The 25,040-nt window shown below is 45.5% G+C and overlaps 1 protein-coding gene across 1 annotated transcript; it reads right to left on the bottom strand.

Moving 5' to 3' along the window:
- Positions 1-278: 278 nt before the first annotated feature.
- Positions 279-4,719, bottom strand: LOC115117722 (Iroquois homeobox protein 6a-like). The gene is given in 7 exon segments (XM_065013194.1): positions 279-717; positions 1,063-1,165; positions 1,368-2,105; positions 2,388-2,683; positions 2,944-3,053; positions 3,535-3,798; positions 4,654-4,719. Coding segments are annotated over 7 exon segments (1,620 nt in total). The 3' UTR covers positions 279-674.
- Positions 4,720-25,040: the final 20,321 nt, after the last annotated feature.

The raw sequence follows: 25,040 nt of genomic DNA, 5'->3' as shown, positions 1-25,040 counted from the left end.
CAACAGTCTCAAAGGTTTTAATTGGCCGATTAAACCAATGTTAATGTTCTGGAAATAATATTTACACAAAAACGAGGAGTTCTTGAAAAAATTCATTCTTATAAAATATTTCATGAATGGCAAGAACAGAATAAGCTCACAGTTATCTTTGAGATGAACACAACACAATCAACAATTTCTCCAGGTCGACACACACACAATAGACAATCCCGATCCCAACTCAATAAATCCCACTCTTTTAGCGAACAGAAAGACCAACAACAAGCTAAGTATTTCTCCGTTAAATCAGGTAAAAATAGCACACAACCACAGTTGAAACAATACATACATGTAACAAAATATGTAAATGAAACATAGGAAATAAATAAATGAACAGTTGAGGAATCAAATAATAAATACACAAATAAATAAATAACATTGCTACACTACGATTGCCCTTTGCATACATCATGAATTGACCGTCAGTTCCCATACCGTTGCATTTCAAAGTATTGCATAAAGTCATCGTCAACACCATAAAAACAACTTTGTGCAAAATGATGGCAGCTTCCACAGTTTGGACAGGGCTCATCGAGCTTTGACTGCGGAGGGCCGCAGTTCCCAGGTGTAAGGTAGGTAGGATGTCCGGTGCTCGTCGTCATCCCAAGTCATTATAGTGCATAGCCTAAGACCGGCTAAATAAAAGTCCCACTGTGTAACGACTGCGTGTCCATCAACCTAAGGGGAAGAGAGAGGAAAAAGAAAAGCTCGTTATTTATTGATATCCATTACAATATCAAGCCTCGTAAAGGAACATACCTTCTAATATAAAACCATTAGTCAAATGTAGAAGTATGTGCTTAACTATAGACTGACATATGTCTTCAGGTAATCCAAGAATATATTCACTTTATAGACAAGATCACATATGTAATACCATCAACCTGTGTTGGTATAGAAAAGTTACAGTACAACTGGTGTAATCCAAATGATTGGATTAGCAGATGATGGTTAGGTTGAATGATGTACAAGTTGAATGTGTGTGTGTGTGTGTGTGTGTGTGTGAAGGCTCACCTTCCTCACCTCTTCATAACAGGTCTGAAGGCAGTGACCTTGTCATCCTGCAGGGTCACACATGTGTCACTGAGTTCCGAGGGCTCTGTCTCTGCCTTCCCACTGGAGAATCCTAGACAACAACAGAAACCACACTGTAAGAAACTTGCTGCAGCCAGGTCATTGTATAGCGTTTATTTGTCAATATTATTTTTGATAGTAGTGAAATAAATGTGCATTTCTGAAACACATTTCAATATTGTATAACTTGACACGGGTAATATCACAATTACAGTCGTTCAAAATTGAACACAAGTGTCACAACACGTACATACCTTCGATAGTGGAGTACTGGCAAGAGTCTGAAAGAGCAGGATAGGAGGAACAGTGCAGTTGGAGGGCCTTGTGGTTGTAGCTGCCTGCACTATAGACCTTAGATTGCAACAAGGGGCCCTCCTGGAAAGGGTTCTCAGCATTGGATATGTTAGTAGGATCCTGGAGGCCCCTGAGGGGCCCACACTGTCTGGTACCAGTCACTGGTAGCCTGGTCCCCTGTAGATGGCAGTCTCCCAGCATGCTCCCTGTCCGGAGCTCTGGGGCCCCGTGGTGAGCAGAGCCCAGGATGACCCCCGTGGCCGCTGTACGCGCCAGAGACCAGATCCTCGGTTTGTCCCGGTCCGACACCTCGAAGTGTGACAGGGACACAGTGTGAGTGCCCGTGGGGATGGTGGTGGTGGTGGAGGGGGGCTTGGACGTCACCAGTGGATCAAGGAAGTCCGAGGGCATGGTGGGTAGAGAGGGCAGGGAGGGTAGGCTCTTGATACCACATGGGAATGAGTGGTGGAAGCTGTTGGGAAAGGAGAGGGAAAGCTCTGAGCTGCAGTCTCTCTTTGGAGGGCCTCCAGGGCCAACACCACCACTGGACATGGCCCTGTGGAGGTCCTGCTGTTCCTCAGGGCCCCTGGGTGCCATCTTCTCACAGTCACTGTCCAGCTTGTCACAGTCCTCCATGTCCTCCATGTCCTCCAGGTCACTCAGATGAAGGTCTTTCTCATCTTTACACTCACTGGAATCTGAATGATGAAATATACAGGAATATTACTGGTGATATTAGGAGTAGAAGCAGTATAATTTTCACTGGAATCTGAATTGTCAAATACACACAACATGATATGTGGAATAGTAGTTATATTCAGGAGCAGAAGCTGTCATTTTGATCAATTCACATTTTTTTTGTTATTGTAGGTGATGTGGATTAGTTTAAGAGGAAGCAAGCTGCTGTAAATCTTTGTACAAAACTCTAAGATGTTTAAAAAAAATGCTTTACTAGACGGAAGAGGGAAGTGGATGTGTACCTTTGGTGACACAATCTTGGTCACTTTTATCCTGGTCGTCCTTCCTGTCGTCCCCAGCCTTATTCTTTGGTGACCAGGTCATCTTGTTCTCCTTCTTTAGCCTCCTCCTGGCGTTGGCGAACCAGGTGGAAACTTGGGTGAGCGTCATTTTGGTGATGATGGCCAGCATGATCTTCTCGCCCTTGGTGGGGTAGGGGTTTTTCCTGTGCTCGTACAGCCATGTCTTCAGGGTACTGGTGGTCTCACGTGTGGCATTCTTCCTCCTGGCTGACCCATTAAAGTCCATAGTCCCATACCTGGTAGTAATAGCAGACAACACATTAGCCATTAGCAACGTTAGCATATAAACTCATAAACTATTCACCCAGACCCATGGCACTCCTGGAGTGTTGTCTGAAATATAGACTATACAGCTCTGCTCTATCTAGCAGTATAGAGCTGCATAGATTGTGACTTTTGCTCTTACTCATTACTCATGAATGACAGGGCTTTATCACACTAACAAGGAATAGCTGAGCTGATGCACTACAGACAAGGAATGTGTGGGGTTCCGTACCTGTCATATTGGTACTGGCCCAGTGAGTGGTCATAAGGATAGTAGGTGGCAGGTTGAGTTATGCCAGAATGCAGAGTGCCTGTGCCATCCTTCATTTCATACTGTGGATTCTGAAATAAGAAAACAACTTTATGAAGCACTTACGTAACTTTATTTGTTTCTAAATATTGGAAACAAAGTTGATGTAAATTTTGTGCTACTTTACTCCCTTCCAAATTGAAACATAATAGGCTACTAGGTTGAGTTATGCCAGAATGCAGAGTGCCTGTGCCATCCTTCATTTCATACTGTGGATTCTGAAATAAGAAAACAACTTTATGAAGCACTTACGTAACTTTATTTGTTTCTAAATATTGGAAACAAAGTTGATGTAAATTTTGTGCTACTTTACTCCCTTCCCAATTGAAACATAATAGGCTAAATATGAGTATTTTTTGAACTGCAAAGTCTATTCGACCCATCTATCAGGTAGGCAGGCTACTCAAAGTAATTTCAATACCGAAATAATTCGAGAGTAATTTTGATCAACATCCATCTTGATCGATCGCATCCCAGCCACCCCCATCCACTATTAGATTAAACGGTATGTACCAGAGATGAGTAGATAGCAGCGGAGGGCTCGGCGCTGTAGGGGAAGTAGCTGGCATAGTTCTGGCTGGCGGCGGCCGCGGCAGCGTAGGGCGAGCTATACATCCCTAGTGCCGCGTTGAGCTCCGTCCGTGTGCTGGCCAGGAGCCGGTTCTCGTAGGAAGGGCAGCAGAAGGTAGCAGGAGTCTGGGTACCGCTCGTCCCGTCAGAGACCGACCTGGAAATCGAATCGCAGCAAGTCGTACTGGGGTTTGCCGACACGAAAAACTGCATGAAGAGAATTGTGGAGGATAGACATGTCATTCGTGTTTGACGCATGAGCTCTTGTTATCTTCATATCTAGAATATATGTTGATATGGTTTTGAGATACAGGACAATTCAGGTAAGATGGAGACTAGATTTAAACGCGTGCTGTGTGTGTCTGCCTAATTTGATTAACAGTTTTAGAATCGCATTTTACATCATATCCAGGTGAAATCATAAGGTACCATTTTGGAAATCATGTTTTTCAGTTCATTTAGCTTTTTTATTTGATAGAAAAGGACTTCCCAAAGTATTCATTCACTGCCTGACTAAGCTGTTGTAGGCTACTGAAATTGGATGAAAACAAATACTCTTATAGGAAAATAACTTATTTCTAGTTGAATCAAAGTTTTGAGAACTTTTATTGCATACCTTTGTCCAGTTGTCCCCAAACAAATATATTTAAATTATAAATCCGTATGGCTACTTCACGTTTTCTAAATAATAGTAATTGTCAATATCAAATTCAGAGATCTCTGAATGAAAGAGAAAGTTGGGAAGGTTCACTGTTAACTTCAGAGCGCAATTAGGCTACACAACGGAGCTATAGCGTAGTAATAAACAGAGGTCTTTTGTCAGATCAAAACAACACGTGAGTACATTCATAATTCAATTAAATTGGACCTGTGTTTATGTCTGTCGATATGTTGATTAAACAAAAGCGTCACTTGAAAATAGCTGTCAATATTTTGAAAGCAACCATTCAGTGCTGCATCTAGATTATAGAGTGAGCTGTTCAAATTAAAATTATGCTCGTTTGTTTACATATTTGTCACTTTGAAATTGAGAGAGAAAAAAGCATGTTGATATTGTCTTACCTGTGAAGTTGCATTATAAGGATATCCAAACTGAGAGAAAGACATAGCTGCTTATTTTGTTAACATCAGGAATATTCTTCACCCTTGATCGATTGTAACCAATTCTACTTCAAATCCACCTTCTTACACACATTTCCACGCACGGCCTCTCGCTCAATAATAGATGATTGCACTTAGGAGGGAGAGTTGAGGCTGGTACCAACAGCTGCAGATAGTTTTATATATGAATAATCCCCCGAAGGAAATGATAAGAAAATGAAATTACGCGTCATTAAGTACAAAAATGGTTGTTGTATTAGCTGAAGAAGGCTTAAAGGATAACGTAAGACTTGCAAGATATGGACTCTGCTTGTGCTATTATTTGTGCCTCTATAGTTCTTTAGCATTCACCCATGCAAGGGTATCAGTGTGACGTCATTGTAATCCCGGAACGACAGGACAGCAAGGATAGAATAATGTCTTTGCCAATCACATCTAACATCGCGTTTTCTTAAGGTGTTCTGTGCTCCCCGTGTCGCCTCGGCTTTGTGCAGTGGTCTTCTTCACTTGCTTCACTGATAAGAGTATAAAGGAAAGGGGTTGTTCTGGTACAGTTGTGGAACTGTCAGATAGATCAAGGCTCTTGATGCGTATCATGTCCAATTATAAAATAATACCAACTGAAATGACCACCGAACATATTTTGTTATTACTATGCATAGAATAATACATATTTATTTGGACAATATTTGAACTGAAAGCCTTCAGTTGTGTTTTCTTTCATTTGGGATATCTGATTATTTGCTATTTCTTATCAGCATCTTCATCATAAAATAATCATTTTAGTTAGTTAGTCTCATGTGCTCACTTGAACAATAATAATAATACATATTTATCCAAACAAACAAATCTTCATTTGAAGACACTATACCTCACTCACTTATTCTGTCTTTTTTACATTGGGATTTGCGGATGATGAATATTTGAAAGTGAAAAAAGTGAACACCAGTGGATGGTCGTGGATTTAACGCGTTTTTACGACCTCTGTGCGCCTCTATATGTCCGGTCAGAGGTGTAAGACCGACTTAATGACGATGATGTTCCCATCTTTCTCTATTAGAGAGAGAGAGGAGAGAGGAGGGGGAGTGAATCAGGAGGAGAGGATCGGTCCCAGTGAGAGCGGATGGAAAGGCTTTGGCAGGTCAATAGACGAGTGATTGATGCGTGCCTGGAGACCTACGTGACCATTACGCGTAATGCGTAATTGCATCAATTAACACATGGATACATGCCCTTGTTTAACCAGCAAGTTACACAGTTCCTGAGTCTGAAATGGCACCATATGCCCTATATAGTGCACTACTTTTGACCAGGGCCAATAGAACTCTGGCCAAAAGTAGTGCACTATATCAGGAACAGGGTGGGACGCAAATACAGTGAAACTATGCCTTTGAGGTAAAACCCGAGAGCTGTTTGGAAAAAACTACGTGGAAAACCCTGCGCTCTCAACTCAAATTAAATACCAGTGGAAAGGGGGCGACGAGATTGCATTTTAATTGAATGATGCTCAGTTGAAAGTTGTGGAAGAATTTTAGCTCCCTCGCTGAGAATAAAATGATAAACAATTGTAAGGTTTATTAGAATAAGGAAGTTCATGACTTTCTCTCTCTCTTTCGCTCTCCTTCTCACACTCTTTCTCTCTCTCTTTCGCTCTCCTTCTCACACTCTTTCTCTACCTCTTTCGCTCTCCTTCTCAAACTCTTTCTCTCTCTCTTTCGCTCTCCTTCTCACACTCTTTCTCTCTCTCGCTCTCCTTCTCACACTCTTTCTCTCTCTCTTTCGCTCTCATTCTCACACTCGCAATTCGCAATTAGATGTAATTATCACAAGCATTTGCGCACGAGCGTAACACACACACACGCACGCACGCACGCACGCACGCACACACACACACACACACACACACACACACACACACACACACACACACACACACACACACACACACACACACACACTGTATAGCTACATATATAATTATTTATTGATTTAAGTATTTCCTATTGACAATAACAAGAGTGACGAATCCGCTGTCACCAACCAAATGCGATTGGCTTCATTCCCTTCTCTCTTGGATATGATCGTTGTTGTCATGGTTGATATGAGGGGGATATTTCAATGCCTCTCCACTCAAATGTAATTGCGTGTTTAGTCCCTGGAGATGCGTCTGCGATTACGGGCTTTCTCTTCGAGTGGCGCCAGAGAGCTGCGAGTAAAGATGGATTTTGATCCCTTCAGAGATTCTCCAAGGAGATAAAGTAGGTTGGCAGCGGACACAGTGGTCGAATTGCCCTTGTATACTTTTACAGATGTTACACAGGTAGTGGGAATGGTCCATTGTATCTGGCTGCACGTTGACACACTGTATGAGTATTGAGCGTTGACTGGAGAATCAAATCAAATCAAATCAAATGTATTTATATAGCCCTTCGTACATCAGCTGATATCTCAAAGTGCTGTACAGAAACCCAGCCTAAAACCCCAAACAGCAAGCAATGCAGGTGTAGAAGCAGTGGTCATGACATCATTATGTAGATGAGATGGATAAAGATGCTCTCCTTGATAAGAGAAGGACCAATAGTCCTTTAACATAGAACTGTGACTGTAGACCTACTTTCTCCATTGGCTTTACTAGGCCTACTGTTGTTAATAGTAATACACAATTACGAATAGAATTTGAATAAAAATCACATTTGTGTTTCATACTCATTTTAGTGTGCTATAGCTGAATTGTTATCTTTAAGAAGTAAAATCTTGTGGAGATGGGAGGTTATTATTCCTCCTCAGTTACAGAGGAATGTGTGTACATAAGTGGGGCAGAACATGTAGATTGCTTTGCTGTGGTCTGTGCTTCTCACAAGGGCATGCATGATGGCCCAAGTGCATATGGACAGCCTCATACATAATGTATTAGGAACAGTCACTGTGGATCTCACTGCATCAGGCCCAAATCAACACTAATTCTAATGACAAACCTAACTGGCCAGTTTGCAACTGCTCTTTAAAATGCCCCATCTTCATGTTCATTTAGACATGATTTGAACTGAGTATCTATTAACCTATTTCCTTTTGTATCTTTGTCAGGGGATTGTAAACAACTTGAATCCCACATCTGACTGTTTTGTTCACGTTGCTTGTCAGGTGAATGTGTGTTATGTTCCACTCTTTGCCTATTTTACCTGTGATGACATGTTCGATTTTACAGGACATGAGCATTATCTCAGGTGCTGACACAGCAACATTACTTTGTTGTAGAGACATCAGTCTACCATGTCCTGTCCGATTTCAGCCTCCAGTCTGGAGAAGCACCTTGAAATTTAATCAGAGTTCAAATGAGCTGTTAACACAAAGCCATCCACTCCATTTCCTCTCTGTAGGATTGTTTTAGTCCCTGATTGAATCTCTTAGGGATGTACAGTAGAATGGTCCCTGCATTTACACCTTCAGAATATTTAGTGTACAGTCTACATTCATCTCCCTCTTCCATGGTAGATGTCTACAGTAGCCCTTAAGGGACAAAGTAGATATCCAAGGATGTACTGCAGGCTATGCAGAAGATGCTCTGGTTATTTCAGCCTGGTTCCTGTGGTAAGCACTAAGCAGACTGTTTGAGTTCCAGGTCCTCTTCCCATCAGGATCAGACAGAACACTAAGATAAAGGTTAAGTCAACACAGGGGGCTATACGCCATGCCTCCAAGACGTCTCTTCCCACTTAATACATTTCTTATGCTGATTTAATGAAGCTCACAAAGCTTTGCTGGGTTTTCATAAGATATTTCAAGTTTTATATGAAATGGTAATAAGGCCAGACAGATGGAGAGAGGGAGAACCTGGGGAAGGGATGAGAGCACAAACGTAGAGGTGAGCAATCTCATTAAGGTGGATTGATATATCCCCATGAATCCACACCTCACTCACCAGTGATCCTATCCTGAATTATTACACACACACCTCATCCGGGGTGTGTTATTACTGCTGCTAAATGATCCAAAATGGAAAGAAAAGTCCTAAATATTCGAATGAGAAGTGGTCAGATGATCAGGGATGTGGCCATACATACCAGTGCCCAGTTAAATGTAATACAAACATCTAGAGGGCCGAGTGAACAAATTGTCCTGCACACAGTGGGGATCATTCAATCTTTATTAACCCAGGGAGGTGGGGAGAAGAACATATTTGCATAAATATTTCAATAAGCAATATAGAAGATATACCTAGGTAGAGAAGAGACACACACGGTTGTTGTCTGTGTGATTGTAGGAATAGGCCCAGTTAGGGCTGCCCAGATGCTACAGACACTCCCTCTGTCCCTCTACAAAACACCATATAACCTCTGCAAGAACATTCTTTTGGATGGGGAACCATGCCTTTACAGTCACTAGTATAGCAGTACTATAAACTGCACATCCCAATGACCCAAGTCACTACTCTGGTGTTCCTGGGACTGTGTGTGTGAGTGTGTGACTGTGGGAGTTTGTGTGTGAGTGTGTATGAGTGGGAGTGAAGTGTGTGTGTGTGTGTGTGTGTGTGTGTGTGTGTGTGTGTGTGTGTGTGTGTGTGTGTGTGTGTGTGTGTGTGTGTGTGTGTATGAGTGTGTAGGCTGCCTGGGCCTGGCAGAGGCCTCTGGAGGATGTGCTGTAAAGCTATCATCAGTGGTGATGTCAGGGATTTGTAGCTTGTCACTGAGAGAGCTTCCTGTGACTCTGGGAAATAACTGCTTATGGAGAGCCTTGCTCTGTGCAGTGTGTGTGTGTGTTTACTTTGTCCTTGAGGTATCTGGCTGTGTCTACGTAAGGTTGTTGTTGTTGTGTGTGTGTGTGTGTTGACTGGAAGTTGGTATACGTCATATAGCGTCTTTACTTCTTAGGGCCTCTGGCTGTCTTTGTGTGTTTGTTTTCAGAGGGTGTATATAGTACATGTCTATACTGGGTGTGCCAGTGCTTCTGTGGTGTCATTGTGTGTGTGTAGCTCCATAAATTTCCTAACGTTCATGTTTGGGCATGCCGCATGTGTTCAATCTATTTTTGTCGACACATCATGTGCAGTGCATGTCCTTATTGGCCAAGTGTAGTTGCATCTCTGTTGCTATTCATGTGGTCGTGTGGTCCAGAGGAGGCTGGTGGAAGGCGCTATAGGAGGACAAGCTCATTGTGATGGCTGGAATGGAATCAATAGAACGGATCAAACGTGGTTTGCATATGACTGAGCTGTTTGATAACGTTCAATTTATTCCATTCTAGACATTACAATGAGCCTGTCCTCCTATAGCTCCTCCCACCAGCCTCCTCTGGTGTGGTCTCTCCTAAAATGGCTGCTGGCTCTGGAATGAACTTCCTCTGCGGCAGAGGGCCAGCAGCAGCCAGAAAGGAGAAGTGCATCATGGTCCAGCTTTCTGGCCCACTGAGGAAGGCAGGGAGACGCTTCTCATTGCTGTCACTCCTATTACACTTCACACTACAGCCACGGCTGTTAACACTATAGGAGGCATGGTACATATTAAAGATGTTGCGATCTTTCACTTTTTGAATGTCAATATTTCAGAGAATCTATGGAACGTGATAAATTAAAGGAGTATATTGATGGAATCAGTTACTGTATCTACATTTAGGTACAACATACATATTAAATTGTCATTTTCCTCCTCAAAGACATGAATTCTATTCTATCCTTCTTTGAAGGTGAAGCTCATGGGGTGAGCTGTTTAACTCTGTCCTCTGTCCAGTACTTCCATCAGGAGTATGATGAGTTGGGATGAGTGGAGGTAGTTCAGTGCAGTCTGGCCGGGCCTGGGTCTCGTTGGTTTGCTGTGCCTACTGAACTAAACTCCCTATTCCTCTGCAGCTGCCTCTTCTCCACTGAGAGAGAGTGGGGCCCCATCTGGTCCTGGTTGAGGGTGGTTAAGTGAGAAGTGGTGCCAATATAAATAGCTGTGCATGATGTTTGTTTGCATAAATAGTTTTGAAAGGCTTCACTAGGAGTTTTGGGGCAGATTACCAAGGAAAAGTGGCAAGCCGCTTGAGGGGAAATAATCCTCGCTTGAGCTGACAGTTAGATTTGAGACTCTTCTTTTTTCAGAAATATTGTTTTTGGTTTCTTCATTCGTCTGGTTCCAGGAAGAGATGGACCGTGAACTCTTCAGAAGAGGCTGTGTGTGTTTAGAATGTGGGACGTGACAATAGACACTGATCGGCTCGTTCTCTTCTTATGCAGTGAGGCAGTGTTTGCTTCAATAACATCACTGATGTACTTTAAAAACCTCTTAAGGATCCGACCCTTTAAAAAAGAAATAGCCTAAAATGACATACCCAAATCTAACTGCCTGTAGCTCAGGACCTGAAGCAAGGATATGCATATTCAAATCAAATCAACTTTATTTGTCACATGCGCTGAATACAACAAGTGTAGACCTTACCGTGAAATGCTTACTTACAGCCCCTAACCAACAGTGCAGCTCAAGAAGAGTTAAGAAAATATTTACCAAGTAAACTGAAGTAAAAAATAAGGGGTGAAGTGACTATGCATAGATAATAAACAGCTAGTAGCAGCAGTGTACAAAACAAATGGGGTGGGGGGGTCAATGTAATAGTCTGGTGGCAATTTGATTAACTGTTCAGCAGTCTTATGGCTTGGGGATAGAAGCTGTTGAGGAGCCTTTTGGTCCTCGACTTGGCGTTCTGGTACTGCTTGCCGTGCGGTAGCAGAGAAAACAGTCTATGACTTGGGTGACTGCAACCTCTGACAATTGTATGGGCTTTCCTCTGACACTGCCTATTATATAGGTCCTGGATTGCAGGAAGCTTGGCCCCAGTGATGTACTGGGCCGTACGCACTACCCTCTGTAGCGCCTTGCGGTCAGATGCCGAGCAGTTGCCATACCAGGCGGTGATGCAACCGGTCAGGATGCTCTCGATGGTGCAGCTGTAGAACTTTTTGAGGATCTGGGGACCTATGCCAAATCTTTTCAGTCTCCTGAGGGGAGACTGATACCATTTCTTTATATCATTTGAAAGGAAACACTTTGAAGTTTGTGGAAATTTGAAATGAATGTAGGAGAATATAACACATTAGACCTGGTAAAAGATAATATTTATTTTTTAATATTTTTTACCATCATCTTTGAAATGAAAGAGAAAGGCTATTATGCATTATTCCATGTCAGGTGGAATTTAGATTTTAGACACTAGATGGCAGCAGTATATGTGCAAAGTTTTAGACTGATCCAATGAACCATTACATTTCTGTTTAAAATGGTGTATCAAGAATGCCCAGGTGTGCCTAATTGGGTTATTAATACATTTTCAAGTTTATAATTGTGCACTCTCCTCAAACAATAGCATGGTATTCTTTCACTGTAATAGCTACTGTAAATTGGACAGTGCAGTTAAATTAACAAGAATTCAAGCTTTCTACCCATATCAGATATATCTATGTTCTGGGACTTTTTTTGTTACTTACAACCTCGTACTAATTCCATTAGCCTATATCAGCTCAACCATCCCGCAGGGACACACCGATCCCATAGAGGTACTTTAACACATGCTAGAAACTTCCATAAAAAAGTTAAGGGCAATATAAGAAAAAATATATATTTTCCTAAAAGAGAGTTCAGGTCCCTTCTTTCCCTTTGATTTTGGTTTCGAGGTTAAAGACACCAAAAGAAGGAAAACACAGAGTTATGTAGTGATGTGAATTAGGCTTGTGTTACACAGGAGAAACATTTAGGCAGAGTTATGTAGTGATGTGAATTAGGCTTGAGTTACACAGGAGAAACATGTAGGCAGAGATTTACCTTCCATTATCACAACACACATTTTTGTTTAGATTTTTCATTGTGGTTTTGAAAAAAGTACAAGACACCCAATTGGTAGTCATCATCACTTTGCTGTGGTTATTTTACAGGCCTGAGAAAACTGACCTGACTGCTTTCATGTGCAGGTAAGTGTGCTGGCTCAGGGCTAACTGCTACCAGACCAACTGAGTCCTGTGTAGGCCCCATGTAGACAGCCAAGCTCCACCCCCAGCATCAGCCTTAAACCCCAGCCCCAGCCCCAGCCCCAGCTCTATACCCATGCCCTGTTCTCAGCCCCAGGCCCAAACCCCAGCCCCAGCCCTCTACCCAAGCCCTGTTCTCAGCCCCAGGCCCAGGCCTAAACACCAGCCCCAGCCCTATACCTCAGCCATGTCCTCAGCCCCAGCCCTGTCCTCCCCTCCAGCCCTATAGTCAGCCCTAACACTATACTCAGCCCCCACCCTATACTTATCCCCAGTACTATACTCAGCCCCAGCCCTATACTTATCCCCAGTACTATACTCAGCCCCTCAGCCCCCATACTTATCCCCAGCCCTATAGTCAGCCCCAGCACTATACTCAGCCCCCACCCTATATTTATCCCCAGCACTATACTCAGCCCCAGCCCTATACTTATCCCCAGCACTATACTCAGCTCCAGCCCTATACTTATCCCCAGCGCTATACTCAGCCCCAGCCCTATACTCAGCCACAGCCCTGTCCTCACCCCAGCCCTATACTTATCCCCAGTACTATACTCAGCCCTAGCACTATACTCAGCCCCAGCCCTATACCTATCCCCAGCGCTATACTCAGCCCCAGCCCTATACTCAGCCACAGCCCTGTCCTCACCCCCAGCCCTATACTTATCCCCAGCGCTGAACCCAGCCCCAGCCCTATACTTATCCCCAGCGCTATACTCAGCCCCAGCCCTATACCTATCCCCAGCCCTGTCCTCAGCCCCAGCACTATACTCAGCCACAGCCCTGTCCTCACCTCCAGCCCTATACCCCAGCCCTATACTTATCCCCAGAACTATACTCAGCCCCAGTCCTGTCCTCACCTCCAGCCCTTAACTCAGTCCAGCCCTCTACCCAGCCCCAGCACTATACTCAGCCACAGCCCTGTCCTCACCTCGAGCCCTATACCTCAGCCCTGTCCTCAGCCCCAGTGCTATACTCCAGCCCTATACCCCAGCCCTGTCCTCACCTCCAGCCCTATACCTCAGCCCTGTCCTCACCTCCAGCCCTATACCTCAGCCCTGTCCTCAGCCCCAGTGCTATACTCCAGCCCTATACCCCAGCCCTGTCCTCACCTCCAGCCCTATACCTCAGCCCTGTCCTCACCTCCAGCCCTATACCTCAGCCCTATACCCCAGCCCTGTCCTCACCTCCAGCCCTATACCCCAGCCCTGTCCTCACCTCCAGCCCTATACCTCAGCCCTGTCCTCAGCCCCAGTGCTATACTCCAGCCCTATACCCCAGCCCTGTCCTCACCTCCAGCCCTATACCCCAGCCCTGTCCTCAGCCCCAGTGCTATACTCTAGCCCAATAGCCCAGCCCTGTCCTCAGCCCCAGTGCTATACCCCAGCCCTGTCCTCCGCCCCAGTGCTATACTCCAGCCCTATACCCCAGCCCTGTCCTCACCTCCAGCCCTATACCCCAGCCCTGTCCTCAGCCCCAGTGCTATACTCCAGCCCTATACCCCAGCCCTGTCCTCAGCCCCAGTGCTAGACTCCAGCCCTATACCCCAGCCCTGTCGTCAGCCCCAGTGCTATACTCCAGCCCTATACCCCAGCCCTGTCCTCACCCCCAGCCCTATACCCCAGCCCTGTCCTCAGCCCCAGTGCTAGACTCCAGCCCTATACCCCAGCCCTGTCCTCACCCTCACCCCCAGCCCTATACCCCAGCCCTGTCCTCAGCCCCAGTGCTATACTCCAGCCCTATACCCCAGCCCTGTCCTCACCTCCAGCCCTATACCCCAGCCCTGTCCTCACCTCCAGCCCTATACCCCAGCCCTGTCCTCAGCCCCAGTGCTATACTCCAGCCCTATACCCCAGCCCTGTCCTCCGCCCCAGTGCTATACTCCAGCCCTATACCCCAGCCCTGTCCTCAGCCCCAGTGCTATACTCCAGCCCTATACCCCAGCCCTGTCCTCAGCCCCAGTGCTATACTCCAGCCCTATACCCCAGCCCTGTCCTCAGCCCCAGTGCTATACTCCAGCCATCCCCCTGCAGGACGCAACAGCATTTCCACCAATGACAGTTGAATAAGCCAGACCTCTGTTCCTGGTTTGCTGCACACAGGCACAGGAGGTTCCTCCATGGTTGACTTCAAACTCAATCCAGATGGTGCTAAAAATATTTCCTCCTCTTTTCCTCCACACATTTGTTCCTCTTCGTCTCCTGCTTGTCTCCCCCCACGTCATGTCAACCCACAGAACTTAATGATGCTTTATTTCCATGTTTTTTGACAAAGGCCTGACTTCCTGCTCTTGTCCCCCCCATAAGCTAATGGGTCTGGTCTTTAGGATCTTTACACACTTGTGTCTGACATGATCTCCATTCCTCTCCAAGACAACCTGATCTGCTGCCTATAGTAGTCTGTGATTTATATCATGGCTGACATCTGGGATGAGCTAATCACATGTGCTCTGCTCAACTGGCATGACTTGGAAACGAAGCCTGAATTTCTGAGGATTTTATGTCTACCAGTACAATTGTATTGTTACTAAAAGAGTCACTCTAAACCTCATGCTTTAAAATGTTCAGGCAAAAGTGAGAACTTCTTGCCATAAAATGACACCAGTTTGCATATCACTCCACATGCCCAATGTGTCTAGCTGGAGGTTAGCAGGGAGAATAGGCCAAATCTGTCTAATTCTGAACAGAATACTGGCATGGTTCTATGCTAATGAAATCCAGCAGGACTGTCATTTCTTTGTCTCAGAACAATGTTATGCATTTCCCTTCCCCAGTCTCTGCTACAGCTCAGTCAGATTGCCACTTGGACATGGTTATTTCATTTCAGTTACATTTTTCCATTCAAATCACATGCGCTATCTACAACAAGGCCTGACCAAAGTTATTTCCCTCCCACCACTGTTTGTCAAATCTGGATCTGCCTAAAAATGGAAGGCTCCTTTAAATCCATCCAACTTAGAAGCAGATGTTATGTAGCTGCAACATCAAAAGGTCTTGCTAAATGTAAGAAAGGTGAAATCATATACCTTTGATGCCGGGGTTTCTGGTTATTGTAAAGTAGTTTCTGAACATCGGTTTCTAGCCTGAACCCTGACCTTTTCCTCACAGCGAATACATCATCAGATTTCAAAACCAGCTTCAGCTTTTGGTTGTTAGTGCTAATTTCTGATTTGCAGATTGTCAAGCTTACTTTGGAGAGAGCAGGGGTTGGATCAGATCTCAAGTCCCCCGCCTCTATTTGCAATGGCTGCACCCAAATAAGAGGGGTCTCCTTGAAATGCAATACCACTGCTTTTAACATGTTATTCTGTTCAAGATATTTTCCTCTTCTGAAGTTAAGAGATCTAGATTGTAGACATTTCTGTCCATTTATCTCTAGGATAGGAGCACATTAGTGGACAACTCTTGGGTGGATAGAGATAGAGAAGGAGAGAGAGAAAGAGAAAGAGAGAGAAAGAGAAGGAGGGAGGAGAGAGAGAAGGAGGGAGAGAGAGAGAAAAGGAGGGAGAGAGGAGGGAGAGAAGCAGAGAGGGAGGAGAGAGAGAGAAGCAGAGAGGGAGGAGAGAGAGAGCGAAGGAAAGACGAGGAAGAGAGAGAGGTAGGGAGAGAGAAGAAAATATGAATGGAGAGAGGGAGAGAGGCGCAAAGGAGAGTACCTAGCATTCCTCTGAAATATATGGTGAAAGAAGTTCCTTCAACAAGTGTCATGTTTACCTAGCTCATGGGAAAACAAGCAGACACAGTCTGAGTCAGTGAGGTTGTAGAACACCTCTTTGGTGCCCTGCTTAAATTCCAAGTGTCAAACACCACTGTCACCCAGAGGTGTTGAGAGTAAACAGATAGAGTTACCTTGGGGCTACTTGGTAGGGGGAACACGACACACCCCCATGATGTAGACATGTTTCACCATAACACGCATCACACTGACAGACTGGGACATTTTCTAAAAGAATCGTACAGCAACAGAAAATGTGAGTTATTATGTTGATTATAATTCATGGATATTTGTGAAGGGGTTGATACATTGTTTGTTAGGGCAAGCCAAGTCTGAAATTTCAAAGTGGAAATGATGCCTTTTTAAAACTCAAATATGCTACAAATGTGCATTTCCTGCAAAATCCTCAGCAACAAAAGAGTCTATCACCAGGGCTGTGTTGCAAATAGCATCCTATCCCCTATATAATACATCCCTTTTGACCAGAGCCCTGTGGGCCCTGTAGTGCACTTACATAGGGCATATGGTGCTATTTGGGACATAGACCAGGGTTCTAGCAGAAAGTGGAGGCAGGAGCTAGCTGGTAACACTATGTCCTGTGTTCTGCTGTGTTCTGCACATGGTCCCCCTGTGTCTGTGTTGGATCTTACCATGGACTTTTTACTTGACTGAGATGTATGTTCTATGCTGACTACAGTCTGTCTATGTCTCTCCTTGGTGGGATGCTGTTCAGTATGTCTGGAGTGTTCATGGTGTGCTGACTGTGGTACGGTGTGTGTGTGTGTCTCTCTGTGCATGGTACATGTGTGTATGTGTGAGTGTGTTTGACCTCTGTCAATGTGAGTGCAGAAGCAGAGGGAGAGGAGAGGAGAGCTGCACCACTATGCTGTGCGGTCCTCTAATCTGTTCACTTAGCCCGGGCTTTGGAGCTTGCTGTGCTTCACTACATCTCAAGCTCCCTCATCACACACTCCTGGCACTGACCCCGCTCAGCCTAGAGACTGTACTCTGTGTGCCTTTATACTGGCCTGGCCTCTGTGTGGGTTCAGCCAGACTAGACTGTCTCTGTGTATGTTTAGTTTAGCCTTGCCTGGCCTCTGTGTGGGTTCAGCCGTTCTAGACTGTCTCTGTGTATGTTTAGTTTAGCCTTGCCTGGCCTCTGTGTGGGTTCAGCCAGACTAGACTGTCTCTGTGTATGTTTAGTTTAGTCTTGTCTGGCCTCTGTGTGGGTTCAACCATACTAGACTGTCTCTGTGTATGTTTAGTTTAGTCTTGTCTGGCCTCTGTGTGGGTTCAACCAGACTAGACTGTCTCTGTGTATGTTTAGTTTAGCCTGGCCTGGCCTCTGTGTGGGTTCAGCCAGACTAGACTGTCTCTGTGTATGTTTAGTTTAGTCTTGTCTGGCCTCTGTGTGGGTTCAACCAGACTAGACTGTCTCTGTGTATGTTTAGTTTAGCCTTGCATGGCCTCTGTGTGGGTTCAGCCAGACTAGACTGTCTCTGTGTATGTTTAGTTTAGTCTTGTTTGGCCTCTGTGTGGGTTCAACCAGACTAGACTGTCTCTGTGTATGTTTAGTTTAGCCTTGCCTGGCCTCTGTGTGGGTTCAGCCGTTCTAGACTGTCTCTGTGTATGTTTAGTTTAGCCTTGCCTGGCCTCTGTGTGGGTTCAGCCAGACTAGACTGTCTCTGTGTATGTTTAGTTTAGCCTTGCCTGGCCTCTGTGTGGGTTCAGCCGTTCTATACTGTCTCTGTGTATGTTTAGTTTAGCCTTGCCTGGCCTGGCCTCTGTGTGGGTTCAGCCAGACTAGACCGTCTCTGTGTATGTTTAGTTTAGCCTTGCCTGGCCTCTGTGTGGGTTCAGCCAGACTAGACTGTCTCTGTGTATGTTTAGTTTAGCCTTGCCTGGCCTCTGTGTGGGTTCAGCCGTTCTAGACTGTCTCTGTGTATGTTTAGTTTAGTCTTGTCTGGCCTCTGTGTGGGTTCAACCAGACTAGACGGTCTCTGTGTATGTTTAGTTTAGCCTTGCCTGGCCTCTGTGTGGGTTCAGCCAGACTAGACTGTCTCTGTGTGTGTTTAGCCTGGCCTGGCCTCTGTGTGTGTTCAGTAAGACTAGACTGTCTCTGTGTGTGTTTAGCCTGTTCTGGCCTCTGTGTGTGTTCAGCAAGACTAGACTGTCTCTGTGTGTGTTTAGCCTGGCCTGGCCTCTGTGTGGGTTCAGCAAGACTAGACTGTCTCTGTGTGTGTTTAGCCTGGCCTGGCCTCTGTGTGTGTTCAGCAAGACTAGACTGTCTCTGTGTGTGTTTAGCCTGGCCTGGCCTCTGTGTGTGTTCAGCAAGACTAGACTGTCTCTGTGTGTGTTTAGCCTGTTCTGGCCTCTGTGTGTGTTCAGCAAGACTAGACTGTCTCTGTGTGTGTTTAGCCTGTTCTGGCCTCTGTGTGTGTTCAGTAAGACTAGACTGTCTCTGTGTGTGTTTAACCTGTTCTGGCCTCTGTGTGTGTTCAGCAAGACTAGACTGTCTCTGTGTCTGTTTAGCCTGGCCTGGCCTCTGTGTGTGTTCAGCAAGACTAGACTGTCTCTGTGTGTGTTTAGCCTGGCCTGGCCTCTGTGTGTGTTCAGTAAGACTAGACTGTCTCTGTGTGTGTTTAGCCTGTTCTGGCCTCTGTGTGTGTTCAGCAAGACTAGACTGTCTCTGTGTGTGTTTAGCCTGGCCTGGCCTCTGTGTGTGTTCAGCAAGACTAGACTGTCTCTGTGTGTGTTTAGCCTGGCCTGGCCTCTGTGTGTGTTCAGCAAGACTAGACTGTCTCTGTGTGTGTTTAGCCTGTTCTGGCCTCTGTGTGTGTTCAGTAAGACTAGACTGTCTCTGTGTGTGTTTAGCCTGTTCTGGCCTCTGTGTGTGTTCAGTAAGACTAGACTGTCTCTGTGTGTGTTTAGCCTGGCCTGGCCTCTGTGTGTGTTCAGTAAGACTAGACTGTCTCTGTGTGTGTTTAGCCTGTTCTAGCCTCTGTGTGTGTTCAGCAAGACTAGACTGTCTCTGTGTGTGTTTAGCCTGGTCTGGCCTCTATTCACTGTGAATCAGTCCACTCTTGGTTCTGTATTTTGTTCATGAGTCTAACAGAGATCCACATGTTCATTTGATTGAGTCACACATACTGTATGTATGTATAGTTTTATGAACACTAGCCACAGTATGGCTGGAACTTCAATCTGTGAAATGAGCAACAGACTTGAATCTGAGTTTTACCCAGTGTAGGAATACTGACGAGTGTGTTACTCTGTGGTTTCATTACATGGGGAGAATCAATCTGAAAATCCCATTATTTCTGTCTGGTCTGGTCAGCAGTGTGTTGCATGTCTATTTTGTTTTCTGCTGCTGGGGAATTACTTCCTCCTCCCATCCACCCTCCCTCATCGCAGAAAAGGCCTCCACATGATCAATAAGTAAAGGGCAGCGCAATTCTAAGATGTAGAGATTTTTCTTTAGAGGACTGGGACTCCAGTCTGAGATTACAGAGCAGCTCTTTGTTAGGCTGACGGGGCAGAGGAGAGGACAGATGAAGCCTTACAGAAGAACTAGGAAGGAGATCCCATCCCAGCCTGTGAATATTTTCCACCAGTGGACCGAGAGAAACCTACCCACCTTGTGTACTCCAACAGTCTTTAATTCATCAAAGCAGGCCTTTACATGAAAGGGCTGGTTAAACTTTGATGGAGGGTGAATAAGGAGAGATGTGTAGACAGATAGATGGTTAGAAAGGCAGACAGACAGACACATACAGACAGATTGACAGGCAGACAGGCAGACAGGCTGACAAACAGAGGCACATTTTTGAAAACTCTCATATTGGCTGTTCTGGTCAGAAATGCATGATGTTTTGAACATCATCGCTCGAAGATGAATGGTCAGGATGGTAGATAGTGATGGTCAATGACTCTTGTGGTAATTTTTGGGGTTATCCCTAATATCCTACGGTCCAAGTTCCTGTAGTTATCGTTGTGTTAACTCAGATATAGACAGCCATTCCTCAGATGTTTCACTGACAGGTATATCAGACTCACAGCCCAGAGGATTGTGGAAACCAACTACATGTCTCTCACTCATTTCACTAATCATGCAAGAGCCTCAATCACTTACTCAATTTGACATTTTAATATAAATAAATATCAACTTGACTCAGTGAGTTTATCAGTCGTGTTAGAAGTCTATGGAAATAGTGTATTAAAGGCCTCTGAGCCTGTGGATCCCTGTGCTTTTCTTTTTTGCTGTCAGATAGCAGGAGATGTTACTGAGGAAGTGTGTCTTCCTTTGAACCTGAATCGGAGGTAACCTGAAACCAAGCACTTGGTGCACAGTAGACAGGACTAATGATGAGATGGTTAATGTTGAAGTGTCAAATAGCCCCATTTTGTGTCCTGTGTGTGTGTGTGTGTCCTGTGTGTGTGCGTGCGTGTGTGTGTGTGTGTGTGCGTGTGTGTGCGTGTGCATATGTCCTTGCAAGCATGTATGTATGCCTGCGTGTGCTTCCGTATGTGTTTCAGACCATTGGTGGATAGTCATTGGGGACAGAGCTGGGTCTGAGGCTGAGACAGTAGCCTCATAGCCCCTGGTCCCCCTTAGGGTGTGGGGGTCCTTGCCCCAGGCTTATCACTTCACACGCTGCTAACTCTGACTGTCGCTTCCTGAACCCCCCCACCCTCCTTCTCATCCCCCCGTCACGCTCCTTCCTCATTGTGCTGTCTGCACGCTGGTTTGGTGTGTGTGTTTGGGGGTGCTCCCTCCACGCAGGATGCAGGGTCTGTGTTCCAACTGTGGTCAGATAGCAGGGCTGTGATAACCTCTGCCGTGTATGATAACCTCTACTGAGTTCTGCCCCGCCAGCTGACATGGACCAGATGTCATTCTGACCCTATCTCCTTGGGAACGGGGAAAGGGAACAGGAAAGACTGGGGGGGGTGCTGGCTAACTGTCAGCATTGGACGGTCGCTGGGAAGGTGTGATGTGATGCTGCAAAACACACATATGAGCTGAGTTAAATGACTGGATGTAGTGAGGCAGGCATTTTGAGCTGCTAGTCTGTTTTTGTGACTTTGCCAATGGCAGTGGTGTTGTTGAAACACTTTATATTATACACTCTTAACCCTAACAAGGTATTTGAAAACATTTACCCATCCTCTCCCCCAGCCATATTACCCACAATATCAGAATGAATGTCTTTGGAGAAGGCATGGCCGCCACTTCTAACCCCCTCACACGCCAGCCTCCTGGGGCGCAGGGCCACATAGAGGAGACATTATTGCTGTGATCTCATTATCATTCTGACCCAATGGTGAGAAGAGGAGGCACAGCGCCTTCCCAATGCAGGAGAGACAGGTCACCCTCAACACCCACACACACTGGACCGAGCAAGGCTCTCCACACAGTCAGGCCAGTCAGGAGATGTGGATGTTGGGAGACAGAGGCCAGTGGCCTCCCCTGACCCACACTTCCTCCAGGGAGATAGCCAGACCTCTGGTAACTGTCAGGGTGTCTTCCAGACCTCCACACCAGACCCCTGGGATGCCCGTCATGGTGGGAATCCTCCTTCTCTTTCTTTATTTCTTTCTCCACACAACCCTCCTGCTTTCTTTCTCTCTCCTCACAACTCTCCTGCTTTCTTTCTCTCTCCACACAACCCTCCTGCTTTCTTTCTCTCTCCTCACAACCCTCCTGCTTTCTTTCTCTCTCCTCACAACTCTCCTGCTTTCTTTCTCTCTCCTCACAACCCCCTGCTTTCTTTCTCTATCCTCACAACCCTCCTGCTTTCTTTCTCTCTCCACACAACCCTCCTGCTTTCTTTCTCTCTCCACACAACCCTCCTGCTTTCTTTTTCTCTTCTCACAACCCTCCTGCTTTCTTTCTCTCTCCTCACAACCCTCCTGCTTTCTTTCTCTCTCCACACAACCCTCCTGCTTTATTTCTCTCTCCACACAACCCTCCTGCTTTCTTTCTCTCTCCACACAACCCTCTTGCTTTCTTTCTCTTTCCACACAACCCTCCTGCTTTCTTTCTCTCTCCTCACAAACCTCCTGCTTTCTTTCTCTCTCCTCACAAACCTCCTGCTTTCTTTCTCTCTCCACACAACCCCCCTGCTTTCTTTCTCTCTCCACACAACCCTCTTGCTTTCTTTCTCTCTCCACACAACCCTCTTGCTTTCTTTCTCTCTCCACACAACCCTCCTGCTTTCTTTCTCTCTCCTCACAACCCTCCTGCCTTCTTTCTCTCTCCTCACAACCCTCCTGCTTTCTTTCTCTCTCCTCACAACCCCCTGCTTTCTTTCTCTCTCACACAACCCCCTGCTTTCTTTCTCTCTCCTCACAAACCTCCTGCTTTCTTTCTCTCTCCACACCCCCTGCTTTCTTTCTCTCTCCAACCCCTCCTGCTTTCTTTCTCTCTCCACACAACCCCCTGCTTTCTTTCTCTCTCCACACAACCCTCCTGCTTTCTTTCTCTCTCCACACAACCCTCTTGCTTTCTTTCTCTCTCCTCACAACCCCCTGCTTTCTTTCTCTCTCCACACAACCCTCCTGCTTTCTTTCTCTCTCCACACAACCCTCCTGCTTTCTTTCTCTCCCTGCTGCTGCTTTCCCCTCAGTCGAGATGAATGAAAACCAGGCCTGAGGGGAAAGAGTCTTCCTCCTCCTCCCCTTCCTCCCCCTCCCCCTCCTCCTCTTCCTCCCCCTCCCCCTCCTCCTCCTCTTCCCCCCCCTCCTCCTCCTCCTCACTTCTTTGTCATAACCCCTCCCTCCTTCCATTTCTCTCTCAGCCGGTGGGTCGATAGTGTTAATTGGCCGCTCCGTCACCAGTGTATTGATTGTGACCACTAATAAAAGGACTATTGATTGGCACTTTGTTTAACACTGGCCCGTGTGGTTTGCCCTGCCCTCTAATGCTATTCCTACAGCAACAATTTCCTGTTCCCCTCTTTCTTAATGTCATAAATTATGCCAGTCGATTAGGGAGATTTTTCTTCCTCCTCTTTCCTCTTATTTTCCTGAATGAATGCAGAGAGGATTTTGAGGAGATGGAGGTCCTCAAACAGTTGAGAACATGGACCTGAGAGCTGATAGTGATCAACGCACGCTGTGGTTGTTTGTGGTGTATCACACAGAACAGAAATGTCTGTCTGAAACAACGTCCTGTTCCTGTTCCACAGTGACTCCCTGCTTCCTGTGTGCTCTCTAGTACTAGTCTTCTCTCACAGGCTGGCATGCTGATGTCACTGGAGAAACTACGCCCTCCTCACTTTGAGTTTTAATGTATGTCTGTACATTTTTTGTTATTGTTGCCATGTGTTATGAAGGCAACAGCCCTAACTGATAGGCCACAAGAATATACAGATATGCATAACTATTTCATGTTATGATTTGTGTTTGATTATTAAACAAATAAACCTTTTCTTTGTTCACGCAGAGCACAGAGAACATTCACGTCATGGAGGTGAAAGACATTGTGAAATATCCTGAACATGAACTCTCAATATCACATTTGACTGTAATGAACCATGGTGCCATATCTCAGAGAAGGATCCTGAAGCATTAGCAAGTCAACGCCAGGTCTCCTGAGAGACACGCTGAAACCTGGAAATGGGTGTAAGTACCTCGGCGCTGGATTTAATTATCCCCATTAAATATTCAGTGATCAATAGAATTTGTTTTAGCCGATCAATAGGTGCCTGCGCCTGAAAAGGACAATGTGCATAAGTTGCTATTTGCATTTCAAAGCAGCTTGTGTCACGTGGCCTCATAGGTAATCCATACCATTTTGTACGGCTGTATTTCATATTTATCTGTTTTATCTTCTTATTGCTGACTGCTATTGATCCTAGTCTCTTTATTTACTGCTGTGGAAACTGTCCAGGGTTTAAAGTGTCAAAATGTTCTTAAGGAAAGACAATTTGCTTTTCTTTCTTTCTTTCATTCTTTCTTTCTTTCTTTCTTTCTTTCTTTCTTTCTTTCTTTCTTTCTTTCTTTCTTTCTTTCTTTCTTTCTTTCTTTCTTTCTTTCTTTCTTTCTCTCTCTCTCTCTCTCTCTCTCTCTCTCTCTCTCTCTCTCTCTCTCTCACACCCCTCTTTGGCTCCTTTCCCCCTCTCTCTCTATTCCTCTCAGTAGAAGTGAAAATTAAAACCTGTCATCTTCCCAACCGTACACAGCTCAGTGATCGCTGCTTACTGGGGTGAATCTGCAACATTATTCAAATAAAGTATCTGTGTGGTGCCATGGGGAATACTGCCGTGCCGAGCCACTTCAAAGCAAACCCCTTCTGCCTAACCCTTCAACAAGGCTTGTTCCCGCTGGAGTCCTATTTAGTTTACCTGCACTTCCTCTAATGGGTTGTTTTTCACCAGCTCTTACATGTTTAGAGAAGACACATTTAGCCAGGTTCAGGTTCAAGCATACCAACGACACCGTGGAGCATAACATGCTGGGGTCTAGCCGCTTCCTTGATCATCTACTGTAGTTACTCACCTGCTGCAGGTTGATAGTGAGGCTGTTTGGTCTTGGTCAAAATATTTTTTTGCCTCTGTCTCTGCCTCTCTCTCTTTCCTTGGAAATCAGGACAGCAATCACTCACCTTGGATTAGACAAAGAGCTTCTGGATATCAGG

Source organism: Oncorhynchus nerka, linkage group LG28 (assembly GCF_034236695.1).
Source record: "Oncorhynchus nerka isolate Pitt River linkage group LG28, Oner_Uvic_2.0, whole genome shotgun sequence".
Taxonomy (NCBI): domain Eukaryota; kingdom Metazoa; phylum Chordata; class Actinopteri; order Salmoniformes; family Salmonidae; genus Oncorhynchus; species Oncorhynchus nerka.
The sequence above is the reverse complement of the archived record's forward strand: the minus strand, read 5'-3'. Positions and strand labels throughout refer to the sequence as shown.